The sequence below is a fragment of the Elgaria multicarinata genome, chromosome 2, assembly GCF_023053635.1.
Source record: "Elgaria multicarinata webbii isolate HBS135686 ecotype San Diego chromosome 2, rElgMul1.1.pri, whole genome shotgun sequence".
NCBI classification, from domain to species: Eukaryota; Metazoa; Chordata; class Lepidosauria; order Squamata; family Anguidae; genus Elgaria; species Elgaria multicarinata.
Window position 1 is genome coordinate 170,050,046 of NC_086172.1, and position 18,498 is coordinate 170,068,543.

The 18,498-nt window shown below is 42.0% G+C and overlaps 1 protein-coding gene across 1 annotated transcript in view; it reads right to left on the reverse strand.

Moving 5' to 3' along the window:
* Positions 1–18,498, reverse strand: part of JAG2 (jagged canonical Notch ligand 2) — a 109,315-nt gene that overhangs the window by 40,547 nt on the left and 50,270 nt on the right. Inside the window, exons 3-5 of the mRNA XM_063118129.1 lie at positions 13,099–13,153; positions 6,950–7,204; positions 4,469–4,529 (exon numbers count right to left, since the gene is read on the reverse strand). Of these exons, the coding sequence (XP_062974199.1) occupies positions 4,469–4,529; positions 6,950–7,204; positions 13,099–13,153 (371 nt within the window). The remainder of the gene's footprint in view (positions 1–4,468; positions 4,530–6,949; positions 7,205–13,098; positions 13,154–18,498) is intronic.

The window sequence follows — 18,498 nt, forward strand, 5'->3', positions numbered from 1 at the left end:
CTGAAATGGTTTAGAGATGACTACACAATCCCAGAACAAAATGGAGAGAGAAAAAATGTTCATACAGGGGCATTTTGAAACTTGGGAGAAAGTGTGAACAGAACAGCTAGCATTTCCTCATGATTGGACCCAAGAGATGGAAAGGAAAATTGGGGATCTAATGTCATAATAACTTTAATTTACTGATGGAACTAATAAGACTGTTCTCTGTCCATTGCTACATAAAACTGATTATTCTGATCCCATAATGACAATTACAAAGGACAATGGTAAGCCAACCTTTTCTCCAATTGTTCTAGGCTATGTCAGCTAGGTTTACAATGATGCAGAACTCCTTCCTTGCCAGTTCAACCCCACCTCACCAACAGGCAGCCTGATAGGTATGAGTCAATAGGACACCATACCACAACAAAGCCAGTAGATACAGAATGTCAGCAAGCCACTGCTCCAAGACAGGTGCTTGTAACAATTCGTTCTCCCATCAATCACCTACTTGTCCTTTCTGCCTGAATCTTGGAGCTTATTGGCATGTTCAGAAAGTTCATGAGGCACAGGAGTACCTGGATTGTACCACCTTCAAATGTAGGTGGGATTGTGTGTTTGGATGCTCTCCACACCTATAAAAAGGTAGCATGTCAGAGCAATAAGGGCAGGTCCACTGCATGCTAATAATTTTCCATAGGCATGGGGTTTGACATGGGAAAACATTTAAACAAGTTATCCCCACCTGCATTTGGAGGTGGTACTATATACCCATATAGCCAGTGCGAACTATACCCATATGATTTATGTGACTAGACCTTTAGTATGGGGAGGGAAAAACTGTAGGGAAGCCGGCACAATGCTTGACTTTGAGGTCAGTGTGTAAACAGTCCTGGCTCAGATAAGGCAGCAACAGCCTTCACATTTTTAAACTGATTAAAAAACCTTCCAGATATGAGTAAAATATGAATTGTTAATAGCTAGAGAAAACAAACCTTTTCAGAAGGGTAGAATGGCTATTTAAGCAACACCAGCGATGGAAAAGTATATAGATAGAATGGTTCTGTTGGTGAATGAGGCTCCTCCTTAGTGAACTACTCTGAGCAAATAAAAAGGGATTGACACCCACACAGTAAATCTCACTGCAGGTTTTGATGACCCTTAAAAATTCTGTCTCCACAATGAACATTTGGAACTCTTAACATGGTGATTTTCTGCACAATATTCCTTTAGAGGCTATTTAAGACTTAAGTAACCCCCTTATTCTAAAAGCAACGTAGCTATACTGAAATTCTGCTCAGAACATTTCAGAGACAGGATGAATCCAATAATATATTTCAGGAGGAGGAGGAAGATGCACTCAAGCCTAAATTAAGAACCCTAAAAAGAATGATCAATAGGATAAAGGCTTAATGAGAAAAAAACGGGGGGGGGGGGGGAGGTAGAGAAACCCTACAGTATTAGTGAACCTGCAGAGGGCAAAGATCCTAATTATGTCTCATATGTATAAAAGTGTGTTAGCTTTTCTAAAAAGCACACACAGCCAGCCTAACAAAAGAAAACTCCTGCATGCATACGTCCACCGGAAATTTTAGTCAAAACATCTGAAGCAGGAAAGGGCTAGTGGGGATGTGGATGCATTATCTTAATGACAGAAGCAAACTGCATCACAGGGAGGGGAAAACAGCCAGTAAAAACAGAGCGCTATTCAGCTTTAGTGATGTGCAGAGGATAGTGCTGGGGGAGGGCTGTAGTTCTCTGGTAGCTTTGAATGCAGGAGATCCCAGGTTCAATCCTTGGCATCTCCAGGTAGGGCTGAAACCTTGGAGAGCTGCTGTCAGTCACACTAAACAATACTGAGCTAGATGGACCAATGGTCTGACAATGCATCCAGTTCTGGGCTCCACAATTCAAGAAGGACGCAAACAAGCTGGAGCGTGTTCAGAGGAGGGCAACCAGGATGATCAGGGGTCTGGAAACAAAGCCCTGTGGAAAGAGACTGAAAGAACTGGGCATGTTTAGCCTGGAGAAGAGAAGATTGAGGGGAGACATGATAGCACTCTTCAAATACTTGGAAGGTTGTCACACAGAGGAGGGCCAGGATCTCTTCTCGATCCTCCCAGAGTGCAGGACATGGAATAACGGGCTCAAGTTAAAGGAAGCCAGATTCCAGCTGGACATCAGGAAAAAATTCCTGACTGTTAGAGCAGTGCGACAATGGAATCAGTTACCTAGGGAGGTTGTGGGCTCTCCCACACTAGAGGCCTTCAAGAGGCAGCTGGACAGCCATCTGTCAGGGATGCTTTAGGGTGGATTCCTGCATTGAGCAGGGGGTTGGACTCGATGGCCTTGTAGGCCCCTTCCAACTCTGCTATTCTATGATTCTATGACTTATGGCAGGTTTTCTATGTTCCTAATCCTCATTAGCTATTTCAGACCAATTCTACATTCGTTTTCAAATGCTAATTATTAACTACCCTAAAAGAGGTACACACTTTTAGGTTGGAAGCTGAAGCACTACGCACTGACACACACTAACAAAACCAGGTCACAGTTTCATTATAACGAACAACCATTTGATGTAGCTTGGCATATAGTTTAAAACTGTTCTCTGCACTACATGCTATGTTGGAGAAAATAATCTAGCTGACTGACAAGGCAGAACCAGGTAATTTATGCAGGTAATTTACAATGCAAACACACATATGCACACAGATGCAACAGAATGTCTAAAATTACCTAAAGAGGTCACGCTGGGAAAGTGCACCACCCCATAGCAGCTCTTTATGGGTTGCATCATAATTCAATTAACCCCTCATGCAGACAGAATGGCTTCTGATGGTAGAATTGGCGACCCCCCTTCCCCTCTTCAGCCCCCCTGAAACCTCAAGATCTGCTCTAGAGGGATGGGGAAGACTCTGAACAGATTTGGGGGTCACAAGAGAGGAGAGAAGTGTGATATTGGATTTTGCTCTATGGTTAATTGTTCCTTACTGTGGTAAACTGTTACCACCACTACAAACAGACCTAGTGAGATAGTATATAGGCTAAGCTTTTCTAGGTCACAGAAGTCTTAAATAAACCCCTACAACAACACTCTAGGGTTTCTGGGACGTTGCCTCATGGACAAGAAAATTATCAATTTCCCATAAAATCTACATGAATATAAGGAGAAATAATTACTTGAGATTTGTTATACTATAATGTCACATCAAGCAACGGACCTCGGGGTGAAGCTATCAAAATGAAGGATATGCAGGCAAGCCCCTGGCTTGATTTCAATGGTTGCCATTATGTTTTATGGGATGGAGTAAACAGACAGTCGTCTGGGATACAGTTGAGAAGGGATAGACACCAAGGTCACTGGGGCAGATCACTTGGCCCCTTCACTTTTGCCTATTATTATTGTTATTTATTTATTTATGTATTTATTTATATAGCACCATCAATGTACATGGTGCTGTACAGAGTAAAACAATAAATAGCAGGACCCTGCCGCATAGGATTACATTCTAATCATAATAAAGCAATAAGGAGGGGAAGAGAATGCACCAAACAGGCAGTATAAAAGTCAGAACAAAATCAAGTTTTAAAAGCTTTAGGAAAAAGAAAAGTTTTTAGCTGAGCTTTAAAAGCTGCGATTGAACTTGTAGTTCTCAAATGTTCTGGAAGAACGTTCCAGGCGTAAGGGGGCAGCCGAAGAAAATGGACGAAGCCGAGCAAGGGAAGTAGAGATATTTGCCACTTGCTTATGTGGTCTTGATGGGAAATAAACTGCTGCACTTATATACAACAAGATGGCATTTACGTCAAAATGTGCCCATCAATTCTGCTGTTTTCATGTTACATTGCTGTGTGTGTAGTTTTATTTTGTTGTGCTACCATTTTAATGTTTCTGTTGTATCTGTAAGCTGCTCTGAGTACGCTACATGGCCAGAAGAGATAGGATATAAAATAATTATATAATCAAAACAAAGAAGACTTTGAAAAAGAGACATCTTGTATCCATGGCAGAGAGATTAGATGCATTCCTCTCCCATTCATCCAGGGGCCTCCCACCATACACATCTGGCGCATTCATATTTTGCTTGTCAGCACTAGAGTCTTGTTCAAAATGGCCTCTTCTTATAGAGACAGGCTGTTATACTGTTGGGAGTTAGGCACAATGGGGGAGAGAGAGAGAGAGAGAGAAAGACCTGGCAAAAAAACCTCACACTTTCTGGCCTGCTGCTATATGATTTGTCATTTGAAAGACTGTTTTTATTCCGGGCTGCTTTGGAAATTGTGGGTCATATGGAAAAGCAGAGTATAAATATTTGAATTAGAACTCTCAAAAGTAAGATCTATGTAACAAATCCAGAAAGTTTGCTTGGCCGTTACAGCTTTCCTACACGATCATAACACATATCAGTGTTACTGGAAACCTAATGTTCTGGAAATCACACACACACACACACACAAAACCCAAATCTACATATATACTTACTTGCACTCCCCAGGTACACTGCAGCCCCCATGGACTAAATTACATCCTTGTTTACATACAGCTATGAAAAGAAAGAAGGTTAAACATCGGTTAGTACAAGCATTTTAGAAAGAGTTGGTCCTGCAATTAAACAGTGTCATTTTATGCACTACATTTTCTTCTTGTAATGTACTTTGAATGACACACAGTCAAGCAATATTAACTACTTCTCAGCTAGAAGTATCAAATTACAATAACCAGATCCATCATCTCCCAAATATAAAGGCCAGATAGAATTTATGTGTTTTTCCTGCCTGGAGAAAATATCTATTTCAGCAAAGACAAAAGGTAGCGAGGAACAGCATGAACAGGAAGCATGGGGAACTTGTGCTTCCTGTCTCTCTACAGGAGTGTCATGTCTAAAGCTGCTCTTATAAAGTTAAAATATATTAAGAGCATCACAGATTCATTGCTAAAAACACATTCTAATTCTAGAAAGATGTAGATTCAATTCTCTAAAATTAAGAGAAGCCTGAGAACTATGATGTATTGTAGGTTTGAAGCTTTTTGAGAACAGTGCGAACCAGAACTGGTTCTGGAGATACCTTAAGCATTAAGCCCCAAATCTTCAGACTAAGTTTTTAGAGCAGAACAAACTTAATCTGGTCATCAATTTACATGATCAAGTTGTTAAATCTGAAGCTGAAGCACACTGAAAGAAGAGCATGCCTTGACAAGAGAGCAATTCACAGCTCATCCCTGCTTCAGTACAAGGACTTTGAATAACTGCAAGGTCCTTATAGCTGGTATAGCTGCCTTGAGCACTTTAGTGGAAAGGCGGAATACAGATCTTTTAATAAATAGAATGGCTGAAGGTAGATAGTGGAAACATTGTGGGATGATTTGCTTATCTATGGGATGTTGATTTAACAGAGAACCCTGAACAAGCACGAACTAAGCTAATCTTTTTGAAGGAACCGTAGCCCCAGTGATACTTTGCATATAGAAGATCCCAGGTGTAGTCCCTAGCATTTGCCGGTAAAAAGGATCTCAGGTAGCAGCCAGAAAAGATCTCCCAAAACTGCCAGTCAGAGTAGATAATATTAGGAATGGGCAAACTCACCAAGGTCCAATTCATTGGACACTCACCCTGCTGAGGTTGGCCTCCACTTGCGGCACTGCGCAAGCTTCTTTTGCAGCTTGGCCAGCATCCGACATCACTGCAAGCCCATCCTGCCCTCGTCCGGAGCCGCCATTCTGCCATTTATGCAATGGGGGAAATTGTGTAATTTCCATTGTGGCACAGAGTGGAGGCTTCGGAAAAGGGCAGACGGCCGCTGGGCACTCGACCCATGGGTCCGTTTGCTGTGGATGCCCAACTGGGCTGGTGTGTGTGGGGCAGAAGCAGGGGAGTCTGCTGGACTCCTGGACCCACAACATCCCTAGGCTAAATATAACAAGTGTCCAACCCCAGTGTATCCAATAGTGCTTCAGCGCTAGTACTAATGACGTTGGACTAGTGTAAATCGATGACGTTGCACTAGCGTAAACCAATACTTGAGCAATCTAACTAGGGCCAGATCTACACATGGTTGCGAAGGCGCTTCCAGTGTTCCTTTTTTAAAGACGTAACCTAAAAGAAGCGCCCCTTTCTTTACTGTGTGTACTGTGAGCTAGGCAGCGCCGCCTGTGGAAGAATCTCTACCCCATTCAAAGACGCTGCTGTGGCCGCTTCCCCCTCACGTGTTCTTCCATTCAAATAATCCCCCCTCCCACCCGGCGGCCCTTCTGGTGCGTCCCGCCGGCAGCGGCTCCTCCTGCAAAACACTTTTCTCCCTCGGTGTGTTTGTATTTGCGTTTGCGTGCGGCGGACAAGTTCAGCTCCTGCCTCTCGCTCTCCCCCGCGGTGTCATCTCCCCGGGACTCTCTTCGGTGTGTGCTCGCACACACACATGCAAACGCAAATACAAACACACCGAGGGAGAAAAGTGTTTTGCAGGAGGAGCCGCCACCACCGGGACGCGCCAGAAGAGCCGCCGGAATGGAAGAACACGCGAGGGGGAAGCGGCCAGAGCAGCGTCTTTGAATGGGGTAGAGATTCTTCCGCAGGCGGCGCTGCCTAGCTCACAGTACACACAGTAAAGAAAGAGGCGCTTCTTTTGGGTACGTCTTTAAAAAAGGCGCACGGAAGCGCCTTCGCAACCACATGTAGATCTGGCCTAGCACAATGGGAAAAGCGGCAATTTGCTGCCCAATTTGGCAGCAGATCGCTTCTACCAGTGCACTCGTTAGTTATACAGCAGAAGCGTTGGTTTACTCTAGTGCAACGACACGAGAGCTAGGAGACCACTGAATACTACTCCATATATGGCATATTCATAAAAAATACACACAGGTAACAATATTACCATGGGGTTCTGTGCCATGAGCAGGTCATGAAGAAAGCATCCAAGTTTTTTCATATTCAAGTGCAGTAATTTAAAAATATGAAAAGCACAGTACCTTGTTTGCATTCGTCCCCCATCCAGCCTTCCATACAAGCTTTATTTCCATTTTGGTCACATGTGTAGTGGCCCACGAAGTCATTACGGGGGCCACAAAATTTTTTGCAATCTGGGCCGTAGTAGTTTTCATCACATTTCACTCTAATCTGTGCTTCAAAATGAGCAACATGGCCATTCAATTGTAATGTCATCCATCGATCCTCTGGGTTAATCACACTTGCAAATGGCACTCTGTCAATTAATAGTTCTTCACCTAAAAAAGAAAAAAAGACTACACAGTTAAAAGTGTGCATACCTATTCTGCCACAGAATGGGGACACAATGGCTACCTTGTGTTCCTATTTACACTTTTAAGAAATCATTTACATAACTGCTAATTGTGCAAATGGTGTCACGTTTAGTTTGGCCCTTAGAAGTACAAAGCTATGAAGTTTACTTACTAATACTACACCCAAACTTTGCCCTCTTGGTCTATGAAGCTCAGTATGAAAAGTCCAACATTAAAAATAACCATCACCCCTCAAAACAAAAACTGTTTCTTAATAGATTTTTAACTTTTCATAATTGCAAAGTACCACATGGTGTACACTACAAAGCATTTGGCTAAATGTGACATTAATCATGACTTCAGCTCTTGCATGCTTGATTTTTAGCTGGCAAGGTGGCAAGCCACCGGGGGGGGGGAGGGGGAGGGAGGAGCAGTTTCAGTCTTTGTCCCCACCGCAGTCCCAATCAGCCTCCGTCCCCCCACCCCACACTTGCAGTATAAGAAAAGCTCCCACTGGTACCAACATGAGCTGTCTTCCCACTGCAAACAACCAGCCCATGATTCAGATCAGAATTGTATCAGGGGCAAAGGTTTGAAGCCTTCCTCCCAAAATCAGAGTCCCCATTAGGCTTGCTCTCTTCCCCCGATCCCAATCACCTAAAAATAATAATCAGGAACGCAAGAACTAAAGACATGAACTGTGGCCCTTTGGGGTATGCCTACGTTAGAGGAAGACAACAATGGTTGAATATAATGGTACATTCTTGGAGACAGTTTCTCAGTAGACTCATTTAAGAATGCACAGCTAGAATTGAACTCAAATTTCATCTCAAACTATTTTCGATTGCTGGAGGAAGGGAAGGGAATTGATTTTCTCTCATATGCAAGAAGAGGCATGTTGTTCACTACAAAGGGCCAGTTTGAAAGGGTACAGCTAGGCTGCAGCAAGTTTGAACAGGGTCAGAGAGAAGAGACTCCTGTGGCAAGAATGGTGGTGAGACACACACACACACTAAACACAAAGCCATTCCAAAACTAAGGCAAGACAACTAACAACAACTGAGCTATTTTTTTTTAAAAAAAATATCCCAGTAAAGGCTCCACTATATTCAGACATGTTCTTCCATCTCCAAACTGCAGGATTCCTGCATGCCCCAGTACAGAAGGGTTAATTCCAGACTGACCTTCTCTTGTTGCACTGGCATTTTGCCCTTCAACCCACCCAGCACCTGTGCAAGCAGAGAAGGGAAGCTAGAATTAGCCCTTTGTATGCAAGGCAAAAAGACAGCATCCCTGCTGCTGAGCAAGACAGTTTCTCAGGAGACAGTGCAGAAAAGAGAGTGCTTCCCATACCATCTACATCTATCCCCACAGGGCATATTAGCCCCCTTTACTAAGAATCAAAAGTCTTCCACCGCCTTCTCTGGTAACCTCAGGCTTTGAGCAGAAAAATAGTCCCACTAAAGCTGTTCTCTTCCCAATTTATCCTTGTAAGCAACTCTCCTCTGAAAATGCAGGAAAGTCTTCTATGCAAGCAAACCTTTAGGTCGTTCAAGTACCTGAAAACTCCACAGGAAGGTTTGAGCTCTAACACTGAAGAGAACCAAAATCTTTATCCTTCATACATTTAGAATGCTACTATTTAATAACCAATCTAAAACTATTTTTTAAAAAACAACAACTACAAAACCGTTTGTTACAATTTTCTCAATGTCCCAAGTGAAAAAGTACTTGGCTGAAACCACTAGAGTCAAGGAATTAGAAATTAAGCCAACCAGTCCCTCCACCTCCCCAGTTCCGTTTGCTTTAAAGCAAAGGTAGAAGACTTCAATTGCCTTCTCTTGCATGAGAAAGAAGAGAGGAGGACAGAGCACGTGAGCTCATCACTCACACACATAGTAGGAAACCAAGGTTTCCCATTACATTCAAGCTAGCCCAATGGCTTTCAAGCAATGGCTTTCAAGTAAGTCCAACAGTTGTCTCTGCAACATGGGTGCCATGCCAGCAACTCTGTCTTCTGCTGAGCTGTCACTGTGCAACATCAGCAAGGGTACTTCAAGGTCAGGGTTAGGGTGCTTCCAGGTCAGTCACTCTGCCTCATTCACAAAATTTTACTCGGGGAGCATACAACACTGTCTTCAAATTGTAAAGTTCTTGTGTTTTCCTACTCCCTTCTGCCTGTTTTCTTACCAGGGAAAAAAGATCTGCCAAGGAAGAAATGGAATGGAGGTTCTCGAGGCGCCCCATGGCATAGGGTCATTCCATCCCCAGTTTTTGCTCATATTCTCCTACATCTCTTCTTCCTGCTCTAATCATCTGCGTTGTGGGATCAGGCCTGCTTCTTTTATTCCCAGCTCAACCAGGCTTATACTAATGGATCTTGGCTAGGAACAAGGTGCTATTTCTTTAGCTCCCTTCCCTCCCCCATCACAATTGTCAGTATTCCATGCTTCCCACATTACGGATCTCTGAAATTCAGATTCAGTAACTGCATGCATCAATTTGATTTGAAAGAAGACAGAACAGTTACTCGCTACAGCAGAAATTGGCCTTATACGGATTATTTTGCCCCAGCTCATTTCCTAGATCTCTACGGTATTTTAAGACATCAATCCAGGCTGTACAACCTTGGTAAGCAAGCACGCTGCTTCTCCAGAGGACTCGGCGTTTTTGACAATATGCATCTCTCTACTAAAACAGAAAACAGGTCACCACTGACTGTTAAACAAATCCACAAGGGTCAACAGGCCTTACTCAGAGGCAAAAACAACATTTTGATAGAACAATAACTGCCTCTATTGCATTGCCTATGTTAATCCTTAATATTAGCAATAGCACGTAACTGTCACAAGTGTTCAAATGCTAGCACTGGAGAAACTGATGAAAAGGATTAAGGCGTTGGTTATGTTTAGCCTGGAGAGAACATGATTAAGAGGCAATATGATAGCCATCTTTTGAAAGGCTATCACACAGATGGAACAAATTTGTTCTCTGTTGCTCCAGAGGACTGAACCCCAAACAATGGGTTCAAATTACAAGACATTAGGAAGACCTTCCTGACACTGTGAACTGTTAGACAGTGTAACAAGCTACTTTGGAAGGTGGTGATCTCTCTGTTCTTAGAGGTTTGTAAGCAAAGGGTGGATGGCCACCTCTCCGAAATTTCCTGCATCCACAGGGGTTTGAGGCATGTCTTTCATACCGACAATTTTAAGTTATTTATTTATTTATCAATACTGCTACAGGGATTCAAACACAGAAGGAGACTTCCAGAAACTTATCAATTGCTGGATCAAGAAACATGTGCATAAAGTAGTTGCACATCCTAGCACAGGTACTATGTAATCTAAAATAAGACTAAATCAGGGGTGGGTCATATGCAGCCCTCAGCTTAATTTGATGTGGTCCATGGCCTAACTTCAAAAAAGAAAAAAGGTGACCTATCTACCCTTGGCGATGGCCCTATCCATCGCTGCCGTTGGTCACACTCACTGCTGACATGTGCCCCCCCCCCCCAACAGACCATTCTCAAAGCCATATGGCCCTCAACGGAAAAAAAAGTTGCCTATCCCTGGGCTAGAGGCTTTATTACCTAGCTTTTTCATTTCATGTAGAAAGCTCTAAGAGGTTTAGTATAAGCCAAAATTATTTCAAAGAAACTGGCTGTGGATTGCCTAGATACACAAGGCAAAAGTCACTGCTATAGATGCCATTCTTTCAGAAATGACAACCAGATCATTAACAGAATGCATTATATTTACACTCTACAATGACCAAAACTCGCACCATGGAAACTGGCATTGAAATGACATGATTTATTGCCTGTTTGACGTTTTTGGAAATTTGATGGGCTTCAACAGCAACCACATTATATCTTGGATTCTATAGATCAGGGGTAGGCAATGTACCTTCCCACTGAGACCCCCTACACCTCCCAATTTTTATTGAAAAATATTTTTCTATTTTCTTACTGGCAGATGGGATTGCTTCAAAGCAAGTGGAAGCCTCTAGCTGCTGCCATCTAAATTTTCCATGAATGCCTCTTGGCGCGCTACTTGCCCTTTGTGACTAGCCATGCACAGCCATTTTATGGTTGTGCCCAGGACAGTTTCACAAATGTCTGAACATGCCCACAGGCCCAAATCATTGTCTATTGCTTCGGCTATTGGGCGGTATAAAATGTAATAAATAAATAAATATCAGTACTCCCAAAAGAATCAAGGCCTTTTCATAGTAGAGGTATAAGTACTGCTCATTTCCTTCACATGGTATAAGAGAACATATACATGTTCAAGAAGTAGCACGGGGGCTCAGTGTCCTGTGAGCAAACTAGGAAATGGACAACACTCTTGCATTTGGTCAATCAGTTTGGCAGCTCCTAAAACCATAGCAGGTATTTTTTTTAGTACATTTGGATAAACCAAAGTTGGGTTACCAGAGTTAAGTCAATCTAGGCTTAATATGAAGCTAGAACAATCTTCTAAAGTGGCTTCCTATTCAGGCCAGCTCAACCATTAGGCAGAACCAAAGCAAAGTAGCTGCCTCAGGTGGAAGATTTTAGGCATGTGATCAGCATGGGGGAGAGGTGTATTTAGACTTTCCATGTCAGGTGACAAAGCTTTCTAAGCCATCATTATTACTTATTTCTTTATTTGATTTATAACCCCAGCTTTCTATCAAAACATGGCACTCAAGACGGTTTGACAAAAGACCAGTTCATATAGTAAGAAAAACCTCTATGTGCAGACATCCTATTTGCAGAAATTTGGGGATACTGCTTGAGCTGATTCACAAAAAATATGTTTTCCACAGGTGTCCCTAGGCACCAATGAGCAATGCAGATGCAAACTCAGCTAAACACTAGCGATACAGGGCTTTTTCTGTTGTGGCACCCTGGTTGTGGAATACCCTCCCCCTGGAGGCTCGACAGGCGCGGCTATTGGCTTCATTTTGGCACCAAGTTAAAACATGACTCTTTATCAAAGCCTTTGAGGGCTAAATTCTCCATGGCCACACATGGTTTTAATTGTTTAATTATTTTTATTGCTTTTCAATTTTGATGGGCATCCTACACAGGGTGGGAGAAACAGGGAGGCAAACATTGCCTCCATGCTCCTCTTGACCCACATTTTTGCTAGATGGGTGATTTTGCCCATCTAGCTGGGGCTCTGCAGAGCAGGATGTAAGGAGACTGGGGCAGCCAGGGGATACTTTGTAGGCCAATAACTCTGGTCTCCTCCCCTCCCCAACCACAGAACCACCCCCTTTTTCTCCTCTCCAAGCTCATGAAATTGTAGAGGCAGCCAGCACGGTTCTCTCCATGCCAACTGTGAGGTGATGAGGAGCTCAGACTTCTGGGTCTGAGGTTGGAGCGCTGCCTCTGGCCTAAGATGCAAGAATCTGAAGTCTCCTATGCTCCCCACCCAAGACTCTGTCTAGGGGCCATAGGATTACTATCTGGACGTGTTTTAGAATCTATTTCAATTTCTTCACCTATCTGGAGGATTGCAATTAGAGAATACGGGCCAGGCTGAGTATGTGAGAATGCAACAACTTGCATTACCTGGTTCTTGATCTTCAGCCCAACCAGTATTCCCACCATACATTCAAACAGTGTCACGTAAAATAAATAAATCAACCTTAGAGAATTTTATTCATATCATATGCCAAGTTGAAAGCTGTTCTTTAAGAGTTAGAGAACACACCAACTGAATTAAATTGGAAGTATCTAAACGCATTAGGTGCGCAGCTTTTCAAATGCCATTTCAAATGCCATTGAACTGGCCATCACAGACTCAGTTTTTAAAACAATAATAATAATGGGCAAACGTATTTGATTTCAGTTTCACAATATTCCAATAATTTAATTATATACTCACCAGCTTTTGTGTCATTATCCCAATCCCAGGCTTCTATTATTAATGTGAACGATCTCTGAAACAAAAGACACAAATTAGTTCCTGGAGCAGGGGAAAAGAATTCTCAATGAGGCATGAGTCTGATTTAGCTGAAACATGTCCTCCTCTGACATATGATAGTTTGCTTCTTCCAGCATATAATTCATTTGTGCCAGAAAAGCTTTAAACAAAAAACTTAACAGCAAAGCAACTTTACAAAAGCTAACTAGGGAATACTATTTAATGTTGATTATGTCCAGTAACTGTCCAACTTTAGTGTACTTGTTTCTTCAAAACCTAATCACTACCAATCAAAAGGACTAAAGCCATTTCACACTGCAATACCTTAGGGATCCCTATTACTATACATATTAGCAGAGGAATTGCTTATATTTAAGCCCCAGTTGTATAGAAAATGTGGTAAGATTTGAAGCAGTGCTATTAAATAAACCAGACATCATGCAACCAATTTGTTGAAGCTAAGAAAGTCTGGATTTGGTCAGAGCCTGGATACCCAAAGTGGGACTGCTATCTGAAAGGAATATACTATTAGAATACTGAACTCCTAAATTCTCCACCCTATTTGTGGCGAAACATTCTCCAGGGGTAGGAGTTATTTTCCAACAGGCTATTGGGGGCAGGGCTCTCCATTAGCAGTGGCAGCAGCAATTAAGGCAACCATTTTGCATCCTCCAGACCTAGCAGTATTCTGGTGCATTGTGGGTAAAAGGTGGCTACTGATACACACGTGTGCGCACGCGCACACACACACACAAACAGGATGGAGAACATTTGGCAAAATGATCCCAGAAAGTTCCGCTCTAGAGATGACACAAAGCTACACACACATTTTTCCCAGTATGAAGGAACCATGCAAAATTATCTTGAGGTAGCTTATGAGAAAGTCTTCACACCAGAGCTGCTGTGCTCTTTTGCACACAAGAGCCAAACTGGATCAGACCAAAACATCCAGCATTCCGTTCACACAGTGGCCAATCTGATGCCTGCAGAAACTCACAAGCAGGAGACTGAGAGCAACAACAACTGGTATCAATAGGCATACTGCCTCTGAAACTGGAGGAAATATATAGCCACCATGATGAGAACCAACTGATTCACTTGTCTTTCATAAATTTGTCTTTCCCCCTTTTAAAGCTATCCAATTTGGTGGCTACACCTTGTGGCAGTAAACTCCATAGTTTAAAAGTGTGTGAAGATATATTCCCTTTTATCTGTCCTGAATCTCCCACCTTATTAGATGATCTGAGATTCTCGTATTGCAAGAGGGAGAAAAACTTCCCCCACCCACTTTGTCCACACCATGCAGAGTTTTATACACCTCTGTCACGTTTCCCCTTACTCGCCTTTTTTTCTAAGGTGAACCGCTAGCCTGTTTGAACTAGCAGCAATCATTACAGAGATTACTAGTGTGCGTGATGCTCACAATTTCAGTGGGGTTGTCACTTAAGATGCCTTTGTTTAAAGGAATTGTTAGTGTTGACAGACTGCCCCAATGCACAAGGCTGGTTTCCTCTTGTAAGCCAAAGAGTTGAACTCAAGAAGCCAGTTCAGCGATTCAGTAAAACAGTACACAATCCAACCTGAAATGTTGCCTTGAACCTGAACTGAACTCTACCCCCAAACAAAAGCTGGTAATCCTGTAAAATAAGTGGTTCTATAATTAGTGCTCAGGAGATTTGGGGGCAATGAGGGTATCTGCTCTAACACTAGAGAGATGGAGACATTAATTTCCCAGGAAACTGCCAGATGAAGAGAATAGTTCAGAACTGGTAGTTCTTCCACATTTATCTTGATCATCGATACAAATTATTTCTCACCTTAGGTCAGAAGAGGGGGATTACTTAAAACAGGGACTAATTTCTGCTCTGCTTTTTAAAAAAAACTTGCCTGGATTTTTGGTCAGAAATGCCTGGGTAGCTCAGGTTGCATTACTTTTGTGGGTTCTTTTATGCTGGGTTCCTTCCTGGATCCTTTGGAACATTTGGAGCTGAATTTCAAAAGCAGCTTTGGATGTTTTCCTTCCTATTTTTAAACTTGTGTAACTTCTGAAGGAGGAGCAGCACCTCTCTCCCATGGGAAGATGTGTAAGCTTCAAATGCAGGGAGAGCATATGTCTCTACCTCGGAGATAAGAATGAGCCCCTGCTTTCAATATTATACAGAAACATGAAAACAGGAAGTACAACCTCACTGGTACTTCCTGTTTCCCTTCACTGTTCAAAGTCTGAGGCCACTCACATTCTGCAGTCAGACATGATGTCTGAGTTGGAGGATGTAATGAATTTATTGAACAATGTCTTGAGCCACATATTTTGCATTGTCTTCGTTTTAGAGCAGTTATATTGCAAACATAAATTTAAAAGTTTCTATAAAAGATATATATGAACCACTTCACACAATGGATGAACTAGTTTGTAAAGATTAGTGTCTCAAATTGGGAATTAGGAAGAGTTGATGGACAACAGCCTTAATTTATAGTGTTTTGACCCCACTGCAAAACGAGATGCACAGAGCTAGAGCTGGGTGAGAAATTTATTTCAGTTTGGTTCTGTCCAGAATTTAACTAATTTGCACCTCCCAAGAACTGAACATGGACTCAAACGCAATCTGTGGGCCATATGTTTCTGAGATTGCAATGTGATTTGTGCAACAAAAAACTGTTCGAAAAATGCACTTTTGAAAAATGCATGTATTTGAAAATGTGCACAGGCATGCTTCAGTCAAAGGGAGAACATTGTTAAAAATGTGGACATTTGGAAAAATGCACATGAAATATACACTAACGTTCATGTAAAAACCCAACAAAGCTCACAATCCAATATGGACAAGAAGTGAAACAAACTTAAGAGGTACAATTTGGTGAACCCTAAAAAGCTTGGTTTTTGCTGAGTTGCACATCCCTACACACAGCCCTCAATTTCTATTGTGTATGATGCAATCACAAAAGGGCAGTTTCCAGAGGAATAATAGTGTGAATTCCAACTGATTATTTCCTTTGGGTGAGTGGGTGGGGGAGACTTCGCCAAACGATCTGAGCACCTTTAATCTAAGGCTGGGCATTCAAGAGGAAGCCAGTAATTAAAGGGACTTTAAAAAAGTGAAGTAGTCAGTTAAGAACATCAATAGATATAGTTCCATTGCCTTCTACTGGATACAGAGTTTATTTAAAGATTAGAGAATCCCATTTTCAGAACTAAAAATGCATGTAAAATTCTAGTAACTACAACTGCTGCAGTTCAGTGCAGTGCTCACACAACCAAACCTGCTATGCAACGGCACCTACGTAACTCCTTGGAAAACATTCTGTGCATAGTTAACACTGCCTGTTTCAAAAAGCATGTATGCATTTTGAAGGACATCAACTATTAGAATAGGAAAATATAATTTTACAGCACTGGATCAATTTTAGGGGCATCAGTGGGATTGTTAAAACCATTCTGCAAAATATGTCTATAACACCCTTCATTATCAAATTACATGGTGGTGTACAAAATGCATGCAAACAGAAATGTTTTTGTGGTTTTAATTGTATGTTTTTGTGATTTTTAATTTTTGTATATTGTTTTTAAGTGGTTTTATCCTATGTAAACCACCCAGAGAGCCTTGGCTATGGGGTGGTTTACAAATGTAATAATAATAATAATAATAATAATAATAATAATAATGATGATGATGATGTCATTGTACAATATTGTACAGCTAAAGAGTTTCCTATTTCCTGAACTAGAAAAAGAAAAATATTCTTGAAACACCTGAACAAAACATATGCGTACAATGAAGATGTGTGACCTAAAACCAGGTTTCCCTGTTAAGAAACCTGCTTAAAGTAAACTACTGGCTCAGTTCAGATGACATATTTCTCAATGGTGGTTGTAGAACTCCATGGAGGAGTTTTTACACCACCGTTGAGAAATGTGTTGTCTGGTGGGAAAACTCCACCCCCATGGTGGAGTTTATTTTGGGGGGAAACACTCTACACTGAATATCCATGCTGTACAGAGGAGAGTTCCTGCACAACCATTGTGTTGTGTGTAGGGCTCCATGGAGTTTTCCATTGCGCTGAGTTGATTTTTCCCACTGGCTATAGAGTTCCCTGGCAAGAGTGGCGAAAGGAGGGAGTGCAGCTCTAGGAGAGCTGCCGGGATTGGAGGTTTTTTTTTGGCAGCAATAGATGATGGGATACGATCGGGAAGACTGGGGGAGGAGAAAGGGCGGAATAACTGTCAATCAAAACGTCACGATGGATTTTACTCAACTCCAGGGTAACCCACAGTCACACAAGGGTGGAGTTAGAGCATGTTGTGTGGGGAACACCTTCTAAAAACTCAACTGGAGTGGAGTTTTCACACAGGATTGATTAGCATGTTGCCTGAATTGAGCCACTGTGTCTTGTTCAGTCTTGCAGTTTTCGCTCAAACAACTCCTCCTCTGCATGCTCCAGCTACCTCATGGAAAGATCCAGCTCTTGTGATTTACTGAATTTCAAAGCAGCCAACACTTTCTTTCACTGTACAGTACCTGTTAAGTATTTTAATATTTGCTCTTTCTATATACAAACAAATATGTTAAGCAGTTACTTGGAGGATAACTGCAGAACAAATAATGGCATTCTAAGCTGTCTCAAGTAATTTTAGATACTTTTCATCAGGGTTCAGACTGCAAGAGCAGCCTCCTTATTCACACATGGTATGCTTTAGAGGGCACTATTCCTGCTTTGAGAGGGAGTCTAATTGAAAGACCACTAATGTAAAGTTTACTCTACTCAAAACTGAACTCTTCCCAATTTTCTTAATAGATATACTTGCTAGAAATGAAACACTGAATCAACATACATACGTTTTCAAAAACAGGAAGAAGGCAACTGCAGCTATGCAGAGGCTGCTTTCCTATAACACGGAAGTGGGCCACATGTGGCCCTCAGACTAATTTCAAGAGTGGTCTGCATGCGATCAGTTCAGACCTCCGACAAGAGCAATCCCTTCCGACAGCTAGTTGGGCAGCCAAGAATAAGGAGAGAAATGGTGCGGCGAGGAGAGAATAAGGTTGACCCACTCACTTTTAGCTCATTCCTTGCCCAGCACTGACACATGGCCCCTGAAAGATTACTTATGAGAGAATGCAGCTCCCCAAGAGAAAAAAATGTTCACCCACCAGTTATAAAACACATACTCAAAATACAATGATCCAGTTCACATATCTTCCACTTAGGCATGGGTTCAAAATATGAGTTTTATTATCATTATAGAAATATTATTTTAACCTGCATCTTCCCTCAAATTACTTAACGTCATCATTCATTTGCTCCATGTCATGCTCTTTAGGTGTTGGGCAGATGTTTAATTTCTGTAAGGGAAATTCCATC